Source organism: Calypte anna, chromosome 10 (assembly GCF_003957555.1).
Source record: "Calypte anna isolate BGI_N300 chromosome 10, bCalAnn1_v1.p, whole genome shotgun sequence".
NCBI lineage: Eukaryota > Metazoa > Chordata > Aves > Apodiformes > Trochilidae > Calypte > Calypte anna.
Window position 1 is genome coordinate 9,941,079 of NC_044256.1, and position 21,231 is coordinate 9,962,309.

Here is a 21,231-nt window from a genome sequence, read left to right on the forward strand (position 1 = left end):
GTAGTAGGAATGAACTGTGAGCAAACATTTTCCCACTGAATACAGCCCATGTTCCGGAGGGGTGGGCAGGTATCATTCTGGGGAAGAAACAGTGCAGTGCTGTTAGCGGATGACACACGGGGTTTATCAAATGCCAAAGTTGTTCCATGAGCTGCCCCCCGGGGCCGCCGTCACTCCCCCCGCCCCGCCGGCGTCCCACGGCTCCGGGGTGACATAAATCCCTCCCCGCGGACCCTGGTTCTCCCGTCCGGAGCGATGGAGGCGTCGGGCGGGCGGTGGATGCGGTGCCTGCTCGCTGCCCTGGGGCTGCTCTGGGCGCTCAGCGCTGCGGGAACGCTCTTCCTGCTGGGGCAGTGGCGGGAGCTGAGCGCGGCACTCAGGGACCTGGAGGCGGCTCGGCCCGACCCGGCCGAGGGTTCCCGACCGAACTTGAGCGCTCCCGGTCCCGTCCCTGCCGCTCGCAGCAAACGGAGCCGCCGCGGGGAGGGCGCCCGAGGACACGTGCGGGCCGAGACCGAGGATCTGCTGATGCTGCTGACCTACTCCGTGGTGCCGGTAGGGCGGGGACGGGGCGGCTCCCGCCTCCAGGCGCGGGGCTCTGCCGGAGGGATGAGGGGTGGGGCACAGGGGAGTTGGGGACCCGGCGGCGATGGTCCCCGGTACCTACTCCCGGGCTGGGAGGGCTGGGGACACGCGAGCTGAGGCTTCTCCCAAGCGAGGTCTGACCTCGATGGGACCGTGTAGCTTGCAGGTTGCGGTTAAGCTCTTAATCAGTTACACGGACAAATGGAGAGAAGTTTCTTGTTGGATATAGTGACACTTCAACATTTCAGTGGCTGTAAAAAGCCTTCTAGTTTCCCAGGTTTCAGACTTGTAAATCTCTGAACCATACCTGAACCCAACCATGTGTTGGGTGCTGTTCAGCACCTAAACACCATGTACTGGATCTCACTTTATCATCATATTTCTTGGAAAAACTGATCGTGTCCTCTCAGTGAGTTTTAAATTCAAGGTAGAAATTGATGTGTTCGAGGAACAGAACTGTGTGTCCTTTTTCTGGCAACGCCACCTCATTTTCTGCACCTCAGTAAAAAGATAATTCTTGCTCAGTAGCACCTAGCTCATGTAGTTGAAAACTTAGGTCACATAGTTGAAAAATTTTGAATAGATTGAAAAGCTTCGAAGTTCTGAGGCAGAAAAATACTGCTACTGAGGGAACTGTAGTGGTGATTCTGTTCCAGAAAGTACTGCAGCCCTGGGTTTGCAGAAAAGCAGAGCTATCCCAAGCTTATGCCCAACGAAGCTCTTAATGAAGTATAGCTGGTTTAAAAAACAACTTACAGCAAATACCTTTCCAGTAATATTCTGCTTGCATTTTTCTTAGTAAGCCATTGTAATGGTTATTTTAGTGATGACATCTCCATTAATACTCGAGTTAATGAGATCATAGAGTGTGTTAGTAGCATAGAATTCTGTTAATTCAGTTGTTTGGGATTTTAGAATAAATAAAGTTGTCTTTTTTAAGGTAAAGACATTTAAGTCTTCTGTGAATTTAGAAACTGCAGTACAAGATTTCTGCAATTCGGAGAACATTTTTTTATTGGGAGATAGAACTGAAACATACTGGATATTATGTTCTGGTTTCTATTTTCATGTACCAAAGTAGCAATATTTTTCATAAAATGTGCATCTTACTGGAGCATTTAATTTCCTGAAGTCTTAAAATCACATGATTTTGTATTCAAAATGGTCTTAGTTCTAAGGTGTGCTATATCTAAGGTTTTCATTAAAGCATTTAGTCAAAACTTCTTCCTATTTCTTTAATGAATTAATAGTTCTGGCAGCTACTGCTCATTTTGTGCCATCTGATGTGTATCACTTCTTAAGTTTAAGGGATTCACAAATCAAGATATCAGAGAGAAAAATCAGATCTTAGTGCCATGCTCTTAATGCCATGTACTGTTTGATGCTCAGACTTAATTTTTTGGGATCAGTTGGGTGTCTGGATAATCTTGACACTGGTAGCAGCTACTCTGCTGTCATTAGGTAGTACATACGTATTAAATGAATCTTATTGCCCTCTCCAAACAGCACCAGCTGAGACAGTGTATATTATAACAGTTTTTGACAATCCTGTTCATCTGTGCAGTCCCTGCATTTAAATCACTGTGACTGCTGCTCTGTGCCACAGTTTCATTTGAATGTGTCCTGCAGGGAGCTGCTTGTGTGGGGCTTTGTGCCTTTTTGTTCTTGAAGAATTTTCCTCAGATATTTGTCATTCTGGTTGCTGCTCAGAAGAATATGTAGCTGTGTCCAGCCCCCCTTGCTCAAGAGGAAAAAAGGTCCTTAGGCAAATTTTCAAGAATTACCCTCCCACTGCTTCACTTTTGTATTTGAATCTAATCCCCACTAGTGTAATGTGAAGACCTGAACACTTCTGTAGGGTGAGACCAAGTTCCCCACAGTTGGTGAGGAGATGCCCTGGTGGGCCTTAGAATGATGTTGCAGCCTCTGTTGGCTGGGAGCTCTGGACAGAAGTTTTACCTGAGCAGGATCCTCTTGTAGCAGATTTCTGCACATTGGTACCACAGGTTTGTTTTTACACCCTTTCATCATGAGCAAACTGACCGTTTAACAATTAAATAGGATAAATTTTATTTCTTTATTTATTTTATTTATATCCACCGCCCGGCTTTTCTTCATGGCACAGGTGGTGCTGGCTGGATGACTGGTGTACTCATCTTACCCAGTTAAGAAGGAGGTTCTGCTGTCACTACCTGCTGTGACAGTCTCACTTCTTGAGGGCTGTGTTACTGAATTGCTGCCTGAGCTGCACTGATTGGTAGAACTGAGGCTGCTGAGGTTATGGAAGGCCCCAGTGTGAGCTGTAATCACTTCAGCACTCAACAAAACCACTTAGATTAGAATGCAGTTTGAATTCGAGCCTAGATGGACACCGTGTATTTTACAAATTACAGGGGTAGAAGCCAAGTGTTTTTGAGGATGTGAGGAGAAAGAGAACGAGCAAATGATGGTATTCAAAACCAGTTAGCTCTTCTCAGCTAACTTAAATTGTGTCTGGAATTTCAAAATATAAGAGCTCTTCCAGCACAGTCTGATAGGCACTAAGTTCTGTCGCTGACAGAATTGAAAACCATAGTAAAATACAATCTGATTGTGCAGCAAAAAAGTACTTGCCATCAAAAGAATTGCCCTTGATCTGAACCTGTTAGATTGGACACTTGATAACAATCCATTAATCTAAAAGCAGGAGATAACTTTGCTTAGGGTTAAACATCTGTCTGCCCTCCAGAATGACTTGCACTTGGTCTGTCTTTTGGGATGAGTGCATTCCATTATCTCTAAAGAGAGTAGTTGTACAAAGATGAATAAGGATGCAACTCTGGGCAAATATGTTCATAAATTATCATATGTTATGCATCCTTGAAATAATAATCTTTTTTTTTCTTACGCTAAACATTGGACTTTCCCATGAAGAGTTAAGGCGCTTCCAGTGCTCATGTTCCCAGTGTTCTTGGTTCTGCTGGATGTTTTGATGAGTTGCAAAACATTTTAGAGTGTTGACTTTCATCATGCAGGACATGTAATGTGAATATTTGCTCAGCCAAACCCCATATATTTTGTAAAAATTACTTGTATTGATAAATATTGGTCTAGATTTTATTCTAGATTAAAAGCATCTGTATGAATGTCTCCTCTAGCTATAAAATCTGTCATTGCTGAGATGAAATAAATGAGATGCTTTTATGGCATGATTGTTTTCAGCTTTCCTTTCTTTGCAACATTAGGTCCGAGTCATGGTGGATTTATGTAACAGCACAAAAGGGATATGCTTAACAGGTATGTTTATTGCCTTGAGTGATAAAGCATCTATGCTACTGTCAGGAATACAGAATTACAAAATTCTCAAAGAACTTGAGGTCAAGGGCTACTTCAAAGAACAATACAATGTATCATAATTTACATATCAATTTGGTTATTTATTTTTAAGAAGATAATAGGTGCTACTTTGGGACTTATCAAAACCACTGGAATTTAAGGAGCTCAGCTGATACTACTTGGGGCTGTTTCTTACCCATGTGACTTTCATAAGTAAATCTTACAAACTTTGATGTTTAAAATATTAGTTGAGGTTTAGGTTTAGTCTTGGTATTTGGTGTATGTCCCCCCCACTTGAAGGTTTACATGGATGAAATTACAGAGTGCAGAAACTTCCTTACAGTTTTGTAACCAGTGTGGGGCATGGGGCTTAGATGAGCAACATTTTTGGCTCCCCTGCTTTGAACCATCATATCAGGGTGTTGGGTTGGCTTCACTTGCTGTCTGGTTTGTGTTTTCAAATGGCTATAAGGTCTGTTGTGTTTAATAAATGAGCATAAATGAGAATTATTATAGTACAAACAGATGCTAAATAATACTTCTGAAACTGTAGATCAGTTCTGTACGCAACTGAGGCTGAACCACAAATGACTGAAAAGGTCATTTGGATTTTTGGGCTCCAGGCTTCTGAGTTCATGTTGCTTGGTGTCTTCTGCACCTTACTTGCTCCTGACACCATTAACTTTTGTCTCTAATTCTGCCTTGCTCTGCTATGGGCCTCTGCCATATGCTGCTTTTCAAGCACCTTTCTCATCTTACGCTTATACAAGGACAATAAAGACTCTCAGTGTTTGAGATGAGGAAGTAATTGAACACAGGAATAGATGTAACATTGTAGTGTGGAAAAAATGGTCGTTTTCTGGAAAGATGTTAACTGGTGTTACCGCCTGTATTGATTAAAAGGGACAATTGCTGCAGTGGTGCTATAAAAAGATTTTCAGTTTACTCATAATGCTTTCTAATTAATGCTGAAAATTTTCATCTTTAGGGAAAACTGGTAATTACTGCTATTTTCTATTGCAGAGCGTTTTGTTGAAACAAGACAATACTTTGTTGGCCAGATAAAAATGTTCCAGAACTAACTTGTAACTATCATCTTTCTTGTATTCTCCTAACCCACTTCTAACCCACTTCTTCTGCTTGTTGTAGTAGTTGTTTTTTAATTTTTAAATGTATATTGAGGATCACATCTTTTTACTGAAGCTTGTGCTGTACTCTTGCCTGCTGTGCTTTTTTTCCCATTAAGACCCTGTACTTGAACTAAGAGAGATTTTATTGTATTGCATGGTGCTGAGTAACTGAAGCAAGTCCAATTTCTAATAGATCAGCCAAGTGCTGTGGGGAGCTTGGTCTGGTCTGGAGAACCATTTCATCACCTGGTGATAATACAGATGTAGTTACCAGGAATGACAGGACTTTTTTTTCATTTTTCTATTTAAATAGTCTGAATGCAATGAAATATCTGTGAAACACAGGAATCTAGCCCATATATTTGATTAGTAGTAATAATAATTAATTAGTATTTTAATAGTCATAGTATTATTAATAATAATTCATATTTTAAACATGATTTTGAATTCTGACATTCATCAGTATTGTAAAGCTATTATTCTTCTACCATAACAGGATCCTGGAGAAGATTTCCATGAAGGAAATGTAATGGTTGTTGGATGCCTTGCACCATGTGCACATGGCACTGTAAAGGCACCTAAGGGCCTGACAGTGAGATTACATTGTAGAGGTGGTTGTTTGTCAATCTTTATCAATTGAAATAATTTACAAAAGGCAAAATGTATGTGTATATTTATTTGCTTCTAAGGATACTCTTCCAGTGAGTCTGAATTTCTGTTAATGCTTAAATAGTTAAAAGCAGTTAAAACCATAGGTGTTCACTTTGCAATTAGAGGGACTTTCCCTCTCTTTTACTGTTCTGATGTAATTCTAGTCAATTCAGTGTGGAATTGCTTTTTGTTTTCCTGAGGTTAAACTCACCATTTTTTCTCTCTTGTGTTCTTTCACCTGTTCTTGTTTAGGCCCCCCAGGTCCCCCAGGTAAGATACTTTGACAATTGCAGTAGCCTTTTGGGGTAATGGGCAGAGCTGCTGGTACAAAATGTTGAAATTTAGAGGTTTATCTTTTGTAGAACAATCTTCTTTAGATAATTTTTGTACTTAGGTCAACTCGTGCCCTTTTTGAGATTTTAGGAATTATACTTTTCTAGCAGAGGGAATAGAATAGTTTCACATTTGCTAAAACATCTTTAATCAAACCTAGATCTTAACTGAGTGTTTAAATAGCAGTTAGCTGAAGAGATGAGCTTGTGTGTGTGTATATAAAGACCCAAGTAAACTGACACTATAATTTGACGCTAAAAATCATCTCTTTAAAAAGTGTTGGTTATTGTTTTCACCTTCCCACCTGCCCCATAACTTTTCCTCCTCTCTGATTTAATTCTCCCTTTCTGGTCTCTCCCATGTGGTTGCTAGCCCGTATGGATGATTACTTGCTTTACTCTATGCTTCTTTAGCTGTGGGTCTGCTTAGAACAATTCTATCAGAAAAGTATCGTGCACTTTTTGTTTGAGGGGGTTCCAATAGTGACCAACAACGAGTGAGGTCTTCTGTACCAACCAGTCATGATTTGGCACTGCAGTATCCTGGACAAGTAGATAAATGCTTTTCTTGTGTTAGATAAGTCCAGCCGACCTGATGAGCAACATCAAAGCTTGTGCAGCTTGAGGAAAATGTTACAGTCACTGCCAAATTCAGAAACAGAGTGGGTTCCACTCTGCCTGACCTTGAAGCAGAATCCAAAAGGCTGATCTCTGCTGGCATTAATGCAAAATATGCACAGGATTAATTTCAGATTTCTAGTGCTAAGGCCAGGGCAAACAAGCACCTATGATTTCATAGTTGTTTGCTGTGGGTAGGTGTTTTCTGTCTGTATTGTTGGGTTTGTTTTGGCAGTGGGTGGGTTTTTTCATGGTTTTGTTCTTTTTGTTTTTTGTTCTTTTTCATTGGCATGGAGAACATAACGTTCAGATAGAGGGTTTTGTATGTTTAAGGAATACATATATAAACATGCTATCTATAAATGTAATAGACTTAAGGATAAATTGCATTTAATAGTGAAAATTAATCTATGCCCTTTGTTCAGGACCTCCTGGACTTGATGGGCTGCCTGGCTACAATGGATCAGATGGAGCCCCAGGTATACCAGGACAAAAAGGAGAACGAGGAGTGAATGGAAAAAGAGGAAAAATAGGTTTGTGGTGGTTGGTTTTTAAATTTTTTTTATTGTTTTTATTTTTGTGGTTGTTTTAAAAAAATCCTTTCTTGCTGTTACATTCAGGCCCTACTGTTACACCTAAAGGAACCATACCTTGCAAATATGAAAGAAATACATTACTTCACATCTTTCCTTAGAGTTCCTGCTTACCCAGAAATTCTCCAGCCAGCATTAATGAGACCCAGATATGAATATTTCATGTTCAGATCTCAGAGATCACTACGTAAGGAGTGTATTATTTGCACTAAATTGAATGCATACCATTTCCATTCATAATAGGTTACAGCACTGTTTTGAAACCAGAACAATTTACAGCTACCCAGTTAAAAAGTGAAAAAAACCACCCTAAAATAGAGTGAATACATCTTGCATTAAAAAAGCAAAGTATTGATTGATGCTTAATACTGGACAGTGTTCTTGGCACTGAGTTGCTCTTTATTTCTAGGTTTGCCAGGACCAAAAGGTGATCAAGGACAGAAAGGAGAACCTGGAGAAATGGGTTTACCTGGCAAGGATGGTATGCCAGGGGGAAAGGGTGCAAGAGGAGCAAAGGGTGAAAAAGGGGATGCAAACAATGATGTGCTATTAGAAGGTAGGAAGAAATGCTCTCTTGCAACAATATACTTGATAGAAAAAAATATTCTACTTCTGAAACATGGATGTGATCTACAGGAGATGGGCCAAGCAGCAAAACTGTGAAGTTTTTGAGTATTGCTCTGCCCAGGTTTTATTCTGTTTTTGATGCAAGTCTTCACTTAAACTTCTCTGCTTGGTCTTTGGGTTGAGGTGTACAGGAGTTCCACCTTTTCCAGTACACTGCCAGACAGTTGGCCTCTTCCTGCTCTTTATTATAAAGCAGTTTGATTTTTCTGTTGGAAAATGAGGAGCAGATTTCCACTCAGGAATACATGAAGCAGCCACAAATATGAGCAGTGTAAAATTATAGCACTGTAGCTTCTGAAGTCAAGTTCTTAGACTGCAGTAAAAGTAAAAGAAAAACTGTAAAAAAAAGTAAAAGACAGCACTGCTATATAACTCTCTAATGTGCCTGTAATCAAGACAAATCAATTGCATTGATGTCCTACAGCTTGTCACATTCTGTATGTTTCACCTCCTAACAAAGAGCACCCCAGGGTTTCTTAAGCCATATTTGTCTGCACAGAAAGCTCTTAAAAAGAGGGAGGATGTTTTAGAGATCTCTCAAAGTTCATCACATAGACACCTACACCTCCCTGCAGGTTGCCTGTTGCCTACAGGGTCTGTGATGTTGTACTGCATTTTGTATAGGTGCAAAAGGTGAACCTGGACCACCAGGGCCCCCTGGACCACCCGGACCCCCAGGGCCTCCAGGAAAACGTAAAGCTAAAGCTCAGCTTCAGGACAACATTTACAGCAGTAAATGCACAGGTTAGTTCTTCCCAGTGTTGCTTTTGTATTATAAATAAGTTCAAGATGAAAGCCATGGCTCCAAGTCTCCCAGAAGAATTAACATATTTGTGTAATTTTGCTGGCATCAGTATAACTGCACAAACCCAGACCTGAGCATGCTCTTAAGTGTTTTGCTGAAATATAACCTGGCTAAGGCAGGAAGCCATCTCCAGGAGTATAATATTAGTCTTTTAATTGTGCTATACTTCTGCTCAGGCAAAGCATTTACACTGTTTTCTGTTAGATGGGTTATATTAGAAAAGTAAAGGAAATGCTGTTGAAATTTTTAGCTTTTTATTTTTATTTTATGTGTAAATTCAACACTCACTAACCAGGCTGCATATCATGGTGCTCTACAACATGAAATTGCCTGGTGAAAACAAGCTTGAACAAGCTAAGACAAAATCTGGAGGAATTCAAAAGGATTCTCTGAGTCCTTGTGCTTATTTGAACATGTGAGTTTTGTAGCAAGGTGATCTTAGTTCTTCTCTATTGTTAGTGTTTATCATTCAAGCTGCTTTGGAAGGGGGGGTTGGACTGGGTGAGCTCCAGAGGTCCCTTCCAGCCCCTACCATTCTATGATTATTGGATCCTGAATGACAAGTGGATCATGACTCCCTTTTATTTCCTTTTACTGTAGCTGTGTTAGCGAGATTTATGGCTAATTCTAATATTCTTAAAGGAAAAATTAAAGACAGAGGAGATTCTCTTCATGCTTAGTGCACATATTGAACATCAGATACTGTAGGACCAAAATGTGAGTATCCAGATTAGCAGGTCAGGGACTGTATGCTCAAGTGTAGCAGCTGCTTGCTATATATATATTTTATTTTTTTTTCCAAGTCACTGATTAGAGTGCTGACATAATTAAGAGCTTGCCATGAGATATCTCTGGTATGATTCTCAGGTGTACTGCATACCACTAAATCCTCATGGATTGAACTTGATACTGTGGGTTGTTGAAAAGTCACATCAGTGTTTCATGTCACAACTTCCATTCATGTTTTAGAATATCTTTTTCTCAAATAGATTAAAATGTGCCTCAGATAAAATCCACACGTGTGTGTGCATATTTTTTAATGAGTTAAGTGCTGCCTCTGCTGTGTGGATCACATAAAAATATTACCCGGTATAAATTACCTCTTCCTGCAGGTTACTGATTAGGAGAACTCTGATGTCTTGTATTTTGTGACTATATTGACAGATGCATTGTACTGAGCATAATTTTCCGTGAGGAAAGGATCATAAGGATTTAAAGGAAAGGATATAAGGATTTAACAAATATTAATAATAGCTTAATATTTTGTGGAAGAAAGTGTTAGTGTCAACCTGATATTACTATTCTAAAAATTTACTATAGTAAACACATTTCTTACTGTGTTTTTCAGATATTTATATTTATCATATAAATATTTCTCTTTAACTGGATTTTTCAGATAGGCTTGAATTCCTTTTTTGTTGGGGAAACAGTTCAGAAATATACAGGTTGTGAGCAATCCTGACTTACTTCAATTTAGGCTACATTGGGTTAATGGTTATTGAGGCCTAGTTAGAGGCTTTCTGAGAATGAGCTACTGGGAAAGAGAGAACTTAATCGGCAACAGAGGAGGAAAATAATTATGTGGGAAGAAGGTCCCGTGAGAATGGTATGTGTGGTTGGAGTACAAGGCCACCTGCATGATAAGATGATGTAAACAAGGCTTCTCTATATAAAGTGAGTGCAAGTTGCTAATAAACGATTTTCCAGCAATCATATTGATGCGTACATGGAATCCTTAAGCCTCCGCAGACTGTTTTCCCACACTTTTTGTATGTGTGAGTGGCAGTAGTTTCTAAGATGTTAATAGGGACTCAGAGAATCTGTGAAAGTATCTGCAACTTTTGTAATCAACTTTATTTTCAACAACATTGGGAATAAAATGTACTCTCTGTGATCTTAGATCTCTCTAATGCTCTAAAAATTCTGTTTTGAATAAGAAGTATTATTGAGGGCTTGATTTTCTAATGGTTTTTGGTACTAGTGCAGGCCCCTGGGGGTGTTGGGAAGGGCAGTGTTATCAAGGATGTTGTTACTTCTTTTGCTGTGAAAATCACAGCCATGTTTTAAAATTATTTTAAGATGGATGTCTGAGGTTGCTGGACTTTTGAAAAATTTGGCTAAAAATGCTATAATACATTCCTGAAAAACTGGTGCAAAAGCAACATCGAACTTCTAGATGGCTCCAGCTTGAGGATGGAAGGAAACTTTTGGTTTGGGATTTACACACTGGATGTGGCTGCCCATGTTCTTTACTCCTGGATGGTGTTGGATTCAAAATGGTTGTGCCTTGCTGTCACTGTTGTTACCCTTACAGTTCTGGGATGAGCTGTTTTCCTCCCAGCTGAGGTGCCTGGTTTCAGAGGAGTGATCCTCTGAGGGAATAGCACAGGATCTCTCAGTCTCAGTCACAAATCTTTCTCATTTCTGGAAAAGGAGAGTTACCTGTGGCAGTGTTTGGTAAAGTGGGGTTTGTTTTGTAATTGGGAATGTAGTTTCTTGATGGATGTACTGAAAGGGACTAGCACAAAACCTTTGTGCACTTACTAACTGTGAAACAAGCAGAGCAATTTGTGTCTCACTGTTATTAGGTTATTTTTTTCTTTTTTTTAATGTCACCATCATTCTGCAATTTGCTGACATGAAACATGTTTTTAAATTATTATAAATGCTGTTAACTGGTGAATATGTACTGGGTGGAACATATATGAATTATTTCCACCTGTTACTTTTTGAATATAGCATTTAATTGTAGTAGCTTGCAAGAAACTCAGATTCTCAGTCTTGAAGTAGCAGAAGAGAGCCTAAAGAGCCTCCTTGCAGTGGAAGGTAGATTGCTGGAGCAGAAATCTCATCCTGTTTGAAATTCAGAAATGCATGAACTATTGTACAAGATAGAATTGGACCATTTATCAAGATAACCTCTTTTCAAGAGGTGAAGCAGACTGGAGACCTTTGGAGGATAAGCAACCTGGATTTCTGGTGGATTTTAAATCCCGTTGTGCAAATGGGAGTTATTTAAGTATAACTCTGCAAAGAGAAGGTCTTCCTCAGTGAACACTTACATTTTATGGGTCAGTAGGGTGTGAGATCTTATTAAAAATAATAAAGAATAGAACAGATTTTATAATTAAGAATACACATGATGATTTACAACTGTAATTAACGTTACGTAAGAATACAAAAAAAGTTTATTTAAATTAAATTTTGAATCTGGTGAAACTTCACTTTGAGAAAAAAAATAATTAGTTGGAAGTTGAGGTGTTTTGTTCTCAGTGGTACTGATAGCTAATTCTAAAAGAAACAGAACATCCCTTCTTTGCTCCCTTGTGCCACCTCTCCCAACCTCCCTAAGAGACCAAATTAATAGGTTTAATGTCTTGTAAAGTCCATTAAGTCTAAGGCAGAATATTTTATAATAGGAATCAGCAGGTTAATTATCCCTTTCTGATGGAAAAAAAGTGGTGAAAATGTCACTTGAGTCTCTGATTGAAAACTCGTCCTCTTGCTTTCTGTTTTCAAGTCCTCAGAGAGCATTGCAAATATTCTCAAATGCAAACAGTGAACTCAGCTTCATTCCCAGATGAGGCAAAATCTCAGTTGTCGTTTCTTTATTTTATTAAACTTACTGATGTGCACATTGCTCATGTCAAATATAGAAGTATTACACATTTTGTCTTTTATCAACCCTAGGTGAGACATGTGCTGTACCAAATGATGATACCCTGGCTGGGAAAGCTGAGGACAGAACCTCTGGTCCTTCAAAAAAAGCTGGTAACTTGATACAGAGTGTGTCTAGTTGTTTCTCACTGCTTTCATGTCACAGACAATGGACATCTGCTTTTTCTCTGCTAGAATGTGTCATAACATCTGTGGGAAGTCCTGTTCCCCTCATCAGTGTCCCGCAGACATTTGGAACCTGGATGCGGGAACCTGCAAATATCAGTGATGAGAGGATTTGGCTCACCATGCATTTTTCAGGTACACTACTGGTAGTCACCAGTCAAAACTCAGTTTTCTTAATTCCTTCAACCTGAACTAGTACCTCTAATCAAGTATGGGGTTTTACCCACATCTTCCTCAGAATATTTTTCATATTACCTGTGTAATACTTGACTACTTGAATACTTGACTTGTGTAAAACACATAGTTATAGACATCTGTAGTATCTGTAGACATTTTCAGAGTCACTTTCAGATTTGAAAAATAGAGGATTTTAGTTTTTTGGTTGTCTGTGTGTTGTTTGTTTATGTTGTTGTTGTTGTTTGTTTTTTGCTTGTTTTTAAACTAATCCAAGTGTTGTTCATGTCTATTTATTCTTTCAACACTTTCCTATGGCTTCACTTTCCTTTAATTGTAGCTAAGAGTTTTGTCTGTGCATTTAGCTAGGAATGAAAGGGAATCAGATGCTGCATGAACTACATTTAGTGCAGGAAAACTGCCAGGACTTAAGTGGAAAAAGGAAATATCTTCTGTTCAGAATTAGAGCCCATCAGGTCAGTGGGAATCAGACCTTTGGGCACCTATATAGATAATTTTTGAGGCTTTTGTACTGTTTGTTTTAGGATTATTTTATCATTTCCAGTGAGTTGAGTCACTATTGAAAAAACAAATACGGTTGTTGTCAGTTGGATATTTGATTGACTTTTAATAGAGGTTGAATTTTAGGATAAAGATTTCAGAATTTGATCAACCAAATAATGGCCTTTTTTTTTTTTTTTTTTTTTTTTTCCCACTTGGTTTAGGAAACTCTGTAAAAGAATATGAGAATTCCAATGCCTTGCTGAATGACAGCTACAGGACCATTAACATCACAGGCTTCTTTTATGGATGTGGTCATGCAGTACAAAACAACCATCTGTACTATCAGAAGGGAGGAACCAATGTCATTCTAAGGTAAGACACAGATAGTTGGCTTATGGCAAGTGACATTGTGGAAGCAGGAGAATCAGTCAGGTGACATGGGCAAACCTCAGAGAAGACGACAGCTTTCTCTGTATTTTTTGTTTCTTTTTGGCCCTATTTATAATAGGAAGAATGATTCAGAATTCTTTTGAGAACTGAACAACTAATTCTCTTCCATCTAACTAGAATGTGGGCCACTGGCCTTCTATCTTGTGTGTGAAGATGCTGTGCAGAGGAGAGGAACTGGGAGGCTAAACCAGATCCATTACTCTGCTGTGACAGGTCTTTAAGCATTGCTCAGCTCTGTGTCTAAGTGGTTAACCTGAGCAGTTTCTACATAGCAGGACAACCAGGCATCCAGATTAACTCAATACTATGTGCAGAGCTCTCAACAGACTTTTCTTTTGGCTGTCCTGGGGCCCAATTGGTTTCTATATCTAATACACATCACATTGCTGTGGGTGTTCTTGTCACTGGATTCTTTGCTGTGTTCATAATTGTGAGAAAGACATGGGAACTGACTAAGGAATGTGGGGGTCAGAAAATAGTATTTTATTTAGAAAAATAAGCTGCATCTACCTGCATCACAGTAAGAATCAGTTTAGCTGCAGTTTGGGGGACACGGATGAGTGGCCATGTGATTGCAGTCCACTTGTGGCACTGGGCTTTCCAGAGCTTCTCAGTGGGTGGATGCAGATGCTTTGCTCTCAGCCAGCAGAGTTTAATGCTGCTGTGGAGAGGAATGCACTAAGGCACCAGCAGAGAACATGGTGACCTGGTGGATTGAACATTCCACCGTGGAGGAGTGGCTCCACTGTCTGATTGCCTCCTCATAAGAAGTTCCCTACAAGTCTCCCAATGTATCTCCCTGAATTGGAACTGGGAATACATCTCTCTCTCCATCTTCTACTGAGGACAGAGCGAGGCAATACAAACAAAACCCAAATCTCATCTCATGGGAACAGCCAAAGAAACAGTCCAAGGGCAAACGAAAGATTGCATCTGCTTTCAAGTTCTCCTATGTGGCTCTGAAGTTTGAGCCAAGAACATTACTATACTTTGATGTCTATTCACACTCACACCAAGCAGGTGTGAGTGCTGCCTTCCTATATTCATTTGGATGCCAAGGAATGTGAGCAAGCTGCTTGGATTCTGTAATATTTGTTCTGCCAAAGACAGACATGCTTGTTGGCAACCTCCTTAAATATCTTAACAGCTTCTTGTTTATACATCTGTAAAAGACCATCTCTGTCTAAGCAATACACAGGGATAGGACAGAGATTCTTCACCTTTGGGTACCATGAATTGGGAAATGCCTTCACATATGGATGAACACAAGCTCTCTGTGGAATCTTCAACACCTCTAAGGAGTTGCTGAGATGTTCACTCTAAGATTACTTTTTGTTGACTAGATTCATTCTAGCCGTCAGAGAAGGGCTTATAGCTTGAGTTCCCCATGGCTGATGAATGTATTACACTGTATCTTGTCATTCACCCCAAGGTGTCAGAAGACACAGGAACTTCTGAACCTTTTGGAGTTGACTAGGCTGTCCTCAACTGGGGAAATTTAAGAGAACCTCAGGAATTAAACCTCACTTTTCTGCTCCCTTCAGGACTGTCACATAAAAGAGGAAAAGACAGGACCTTCTGTGTTGCAGATCTTCTACATTTCTAATGAATCTTGAGATGCTTTTTATCTTATTGGCTCTTTACAGGAAAAAAAATCCTGAAGCAAATCTATGTGACTCTTCCTAAGGGCTGATTTTCTAGGCCTTGGCCTTGAATTGAGGTTATTTACAAACGTGAAGCAGCCAATCACATTAACTAGGCTGTCACATTAGTCAGAAATCTCCTACAGCCTTGAAGCTTCATTTTTCGAAGAGCAAGTGCCTGCTGCTGCAATACAGTTACTGCAGAGCCGAGTTTTACAAAAGCTAAGAATCATCTAGTGAACCCATTCTAAACTTTTCCTAGTATGATTTTTTTCTCCCTCTAGTATGATTTTTTCCTGTGCAATGCCTCTTGCACAGGAAAAATATTCTATTTTAAGTTCCTGGATCTGAACTGTTGCAGTCATTAAGCCTGTCTTTTCAGGTGTCTTTTGTAACTGTAGCAGATTCCTACTTTGAGTAGTGTTTTCCCTCTATTTGAGGGCTGGAGCTATACAATTAGACAGAAGTCAGACAAGGACATGTGCTTTATTACAGGAGGCATTACTCAAAAGGCTACAGCATGCTGGCTGCCTTTGCTGGAGGGCTGCATCATGCAGTGATTAAATGCTAACTGCAAAGGTATCTTGATAGCAGCCGATTACCCTCCTACACTTGCAGAGGAACGCAACTGAGATGCTCGGTGCTGCTGACCTCGGATTATCATCCTATTAAAGACTTTCAAGGAATAAAACAATTTTATTCATCAGAGATGAGACACTCAGGTTGTCTTGTTGGAGGCCAGCATGAGGTCAGAATTTTGGCTCTGCAAAAGTAGAAATTTTATTCCTTTGATGATTACTTGAGTAAATCACTGCATTATCTGAATTGTTTTCAAAAGAGGAACTCTGAGACTAGGTGAACCTGCCCAGAATTCATGCAGGTTTGGTCAATCATATTTTCTGCCTTAAGTTCCTACCTAGTAGAAAAAAAACTTCTGTAGAGGTTTTGTTTCACTAGTTTTGGGCCTTCACTTAGTATCTAACTCTTTTTCATAGCCATTCTTTTTGGCTGCTTCTTTCATCCTAGTGATAATAAAGCTCGTAGACTAAATACAGTGAAACCTTCCAAAGTGAGTTCATGCTCTTGTGCACCTTTTAAATTGGCAATTACTTTGGAATTTTCTCCCAGTGTTTTGGAAGTTGCTTTGAGTGGAGGGAGTACTTTATCTCAGAAGACATCAGAATGGTCCTTGAACTCAAGTATTTTCAATAATGCACTCCGAAGGGATTCACCCAGTCAGTCTGTATAAAAATGGATTTTTAACACAACTCACCAAATACTTACTTTATCTCATTTCAGATTTGGACTTGATAAAGCATCATTGGGCACACTGCTAATTGAAAATGCCTTATATCATGGTCGTAACTACCTATTTTCTAACTCAAAGACGTATTTCAACATAGCAGTGGATGAGAAGGGTCTTTGGATTATTTACGCCTCGAGCACTGATGAAAACATAATAGTAGCAGATATTGATGAAGAAACATTTTCAGTCACTCGGCATATCAATACCACATATCCCAAGTCCAAGGCTGGTAATGCATTCATAGCATGTGGCATTATGTATGTTACTGACACTAAGGATATAACAGTAAGTTTTGCTTTTGATTTATTGAAAGAGAAGCAGATTAATGCCAGGTTTGAGTTACGGTCTTCACAGTCTGTTCTTGCTATGCTTTCCTACAGCCTAAGAGATAAGAATTTGTATACGTGGGAGAATGGGAGTTTAATGGTATACCCTGTACATTTTGGCAGATGAATATATTTTAAAATGTTATGTATGGGAGCCATGTTTAACTGAACAGATAGTTTAAAACTATATGATACAATCCTGGGAGTCTCTCTGCTTGGTATGATTTGCTGCTCACTGGTTGTGGTTTGTGAGTGAGCATGAGAGATGAGGTGCCTCTGTATAAACACATTCCAATTCCATACACCAATCTCATCTTTTTAAAGAATTAGCTGTTCAGTATTGCAGCTGGCACAGTTAGTACAGACTTGCTTTTGTTTTTCCCCTATTGTTCAGCTGATCATTATATCTAATGTACATTGATTATTCCATGGTCATGTGTTCAGAGTCTATTTAGAACTTTCAGTTGCAATTATCTTTTCTAAAATAATTTTCTAGTCAGGGACTATGGTCTAACATAAATGTCTAAATAATGAATTTTTTTGTACAAATACACTTTCTGCTGATCCTGTGAATGTCTCTTTTGACAAAGATATACAGCTGTTAGAAAAAAAACAGGAACAGAATTAGCTATTTAAATAGAAAAAAAAGCAGATTCAAATGTGACAATTCCAGCAAACTGTTACATATCTAAAGCAAAAATTCAGCCTAAGGAAGAGGAGAATAATGGCATAATTAAATACTGTATCTAGAGAACAGGGAATTGGAAGTAATGAGGTATAAAGCTGAAAAAAGATGTAAAAATTATGATTAAAATTCCCTTTTTAACAGTATTTGAAGTGTTGTGTTGCTACTGGATCTTCCTTGTGCCCCTCACTGCCATGTAAACTATATCACTATAACTTGCTTATAACTAGACCTAATTAAAGCAGGGTATATTTTTGGAAAAAAAAAATACCCCTATTCATCCATGAAAATGAAATTGTAAAACAAAGAGTTTACTTCTTTGTTCTTAGAAAAATATAATACCTGGAGCAGGAATGTATGTATTCATCATAGTGCTTAGTGACTTGATTTAATGCTGACCTTAATTCAGGAATTGCCCACTTGCAGTCATTATTTTGAGAGCTAGAGGTGAGAAATAGTAAGAACTTTTAGATTTTAATTTTTTCTGGTATTTCAGATTTATAAACTTAGCATAAATCCCTGTGGTTGCTCTGTGTACCTATATTCCAAATAATGCTCTTAGAAAACCCCTACCTGAATTTCTAAGCTGCCTGTGGTGTGAAGTTGACAAAGTTCATCCAAATGCTTAGAAGCCAAACTACCAGTTAAACCCTGAACTGCACTGAGCTGTTCTAATGCCTGTGTGACATCCAGGTACTATCAAAGGGATGCATGAATCTGGAACCGTCTGTGCCTGCAGAACCTTTTCCAGGGAATGTGCTGGAAAATACTCCTGCAGCAAAGTGCCAGTGTGTGATGCAGGGTGCTGGGCCTGGGCTGTGGATCTCTTCTCAGTGTACTTAGTGGTATCACTAAGGCCAGGGATCAGGCCTGGCATGCTAGGGAGAGACACAGAGGGAAACAGAACAGCATCATTAAAACTTGGGATTAATATGAGCATCAACCCCCCTAAACCAGTCATTCTGTCTGTACCTATGACAAGTGCAAAACTTCACAGTCCAGAGCTTTGGGTTTGTGTCTGTGGGCTTCTTTTGACTTCTGTGGAGTATGGTGGATTTTTGTTTTCTTTTGGTTTTTTCCTCTTTTTTTGGTGCATTGTGGGTTTTTTCTTCTTTTTGTTTGTTTTCTTTTGGTTTCTTTTGGTTTTTTTGTGTTGTTGTTTTTCACAAATTGAATTATGATACTAATAAAATAGCCTTTTTGGGTAAAAGAAAAACAACCTTGGCACTACACTTGGGCAAGTGCAGTTCAAGGCAGATGTTGACAGCTTTTAGACAATCTGCCTACCTTAGATCACGTTGAAGTTCTGAATGTCATTGTAGAACCACCCCTTCAACCCCTTGGAGAAGGAGGGACAGCAAATATCTGGCTCCTTTCTGTGACAGAACCTGGCTGGGTTTCTTGCAGGTGCCTTTGCAAGGGACAAATAATTAAATTCTAACAGGATGCTTTTCCAGGACAGATGAAAATAAAATGCAAACAGCTAATCCTTTTGACTTCAGTACAGTCTGAGGTCAATTTAAAACTAGCTCAGGGATTATCTACTCAATCTACTGGAGGTTTAGTTAAATCATTTAAATACAAGGAAGGAATCTGGAATGGACTGTTCCATGAAATAAAAATAATTTATTTAACTTACAAAGGAAAAATTTAACAATGACATTTACTCTTCTTCCTTTTCATACTTCCCAGCCTGCAATTACAATACAGCACAGACATCAAAATTTTCATTGGAGGAATAAGACAGTTTGTTAACATTTAAATATGCAGACATCTGTTCAGTCTCTTAAGAACATGTTCTTTGTTTGCAACATAAAAATACATCTGATGACAGTAGCTGGTTATATTACAAGCAAACAATATTGAACTCTGCATAGTTTATACAATATACTGTGGTAGTAATTTAATTACCAGTTTTACCCACTATTTACTAGCTGGCCACATAAAGCCTGACATTCATCTGAAATGTGGCACTATACGTTCCATTGGTATTCTCTTAACAGCTTCATTTAACGAAGTATTTTCTGGACAAATGTATTTCAAAACTGAAAGCTGACTAGAATCATGGATGTCTTCACTACAAACATTAAGTGCTTACAATACATTCCTAAAGTAAAGGCAGGTGTCCGATAGAAAACATATTTCAACTGTTTCAACATATTTCAAACTGTCTGAAAGAAAGGAAAATAGTGTGCAAATTAAAAAAAATACTGCATTTAAATATGCTGATGTGCAAGTTACAGTATCAGCTATGTATTGACACTAACTGGGAAAAAAGTCTCAGCATAAGATGATACATCTCACAGTACGTTCTGGATTGCACATGTTCCACGGCATTTGCATGCATTACATTTTCTTGCAAAAATCAAATACACTGAGTACCCTTAACTAAAACTAAACTATTTTACAATGAAAAGTTGTACACATGCTTCGCTTAGTGGGGAAACTGGATTAAAAATAATCAGAATCACATCAGAAATGCTTACTGACTTGTAGAGCCACAGTGCTTGTTAAGTGACTGACAGCTGTCAGGGTCATTACAACATACTCAATAAATGCAGCTTGTGGGTTACTGAGTAATAACCCCACCAGTGAATGACTGTACTGGGTTTAATTCTTTGCTTTTACACTACAGTACATGCATTTCCAGCCCAGTGATCCTTACAAGCATACCCAAAATATACCTGTTGTAAAAGGTTTTTTTAACCTTTTGCCCCATAATGTTTAATGCTGCAGTAACTGCTTTGAAAGGAAGTGGAATGTTTCCTTTCCACAGTGCTCACCACTGAGATTTTACCTACTTAAAGGGACAGTCTATAAACCAGGACTAGCTCATGTAACACTACAGAGTGTCAAAAATGCCTGAAGGTACATTGAAAACATTGGGAAGAACCCTCATTTTCAGAGTGCCATCTGCTCCACAGGAGAAGATACGATTGCCTTGCACAGTTTCAACCTGGTTGACACCAGCACCAATATTTCTGAAAATGGACTGCTTAGCATGTTCATTTTTAAATGAATGAATTACGTTATAGCCAGTCAGACTCCACACCTGTATCAAAAGAAAAACGACAAGATTAAAATTATGATTTGAATTTTTCCCCTCATGTTGCACATTCCTGGCCTGCTCTAAATCCTATTCAGTGAAACAAAGGTTATTTTTTTGCTGTCTCTTAACAACAATTAGAACATGTTCAGGAGTCTTGAGGGTTCTGATGAAGCATGAGGCAAGTCAGCAGACTACCTTAATGTGGACCCGCTGCTTACTCACCAGGCCAGAGCTGCCCAGTGCTACCTGTTCAGTGGTGCCCCTCACAGTTCTGCCCTGTGAAAGCTGCAGAAATGGGACAGGTTGCATTTTTATCCAAGATGACCACTGTCAGCTTTCCAGTAGCTGTAATTGCTTCTCTGCTGCAGAGAGTAAGTAGGCTGCCTGTTCTGTCTGTGGCTGGAGGAGCCCTCATCAAGAACAAAGTGTGCAGCACACAGAGAGCACCCATTAAACAGTGTGCAGTCCAACTAAAGGAAAGAAACTCTATTTTCATTTTCTCTTTACTGTGTTATTTTATTTCCTTCTTATAGTACTCAGGAAAATACACCCTTTAAAACAGGGACTTATTGCTGTTTTGTGGGGCTTTGTTGTT

At 39.2% G+C, this 21,231-nt stretch overlaps 2 protein-coding genes across 3 annotated transcripts in view; one reads left to right on the forward strand and one right to left on the reverse strand.

Annotated features, from left to right (window-relative positions):
- Positions 1-255: 255 nt before the first annotated feature.
- Positions 256-17,714, forward strand: GLDN (gliomedin). Its single transcript, XM_030456898.1, has 10 exons — positions 256-555; positions 3,810-3,861; positions 5,934-5,951; positions 7,057-7,164; positions 7,634-7,780; positions 8,476-8,595; positions 12,347-12,427; positions 12,509-12,634; positions 13,399-13,549; positions 16,570-17,714. Exons 1-10 carry the CDS (start codon positions 256-258, stop codon positions 17,027-17,029), a joined length of 1,563 nt encoding a protein of 520 aa, XP_030312758.1. The 3' UTR covers positions 17,030-17,714.
- Positions 17,715-19,288: 1,574 nt separating this feature from the next.
- The window catches only part of DMXL2 (Dmx like 2), a 51,762-nt gene continuing 49,819 nt past the window's right edge, over positions 19,289-21,231 (reverse strand). Inside the window, exon 44 of one of the 2 annotated variants that reach the window (XM_030456724.1) lies at positions 19,289-20,639. In XM_030456724.1, coding sequence (XP_030312584.1) covers positions 20,430-20,639 — 210 coding nt within the window. In that variant the 3' untranslated portion in view covers positions 19,289-20,429. The remainder of the gene's footprint in view (positions 20,640-21,231) is intronic. The other variant, XM_030456725.1, reaches the window with a different exon arrangement.

Bases quoted from the DNA above. Each gene is read 5' to 3' on its own strand.
- GLDN (XM_030456898.1), top strand. From the start codon at position 256: ATGGAGGCGTCGGGCGGGCGGTGGATGCGGTGCCTGCTCGCTGCCCTG. The intron at 7,781-8,475 runs GTAGGAAGAAAT...CATTTTGTATAG, and splicing joins CAATGATGTGCTATTAGAAG to GTGCAAAAGGTGAACCTGGA. The intron at 13,550-16,569 runs GTAAGACACAGA...ATCTCATTTCAG, and splicing joins GGAACCAATGTCATTCTAAG to ATTTGGACTTGATAAAGCAT.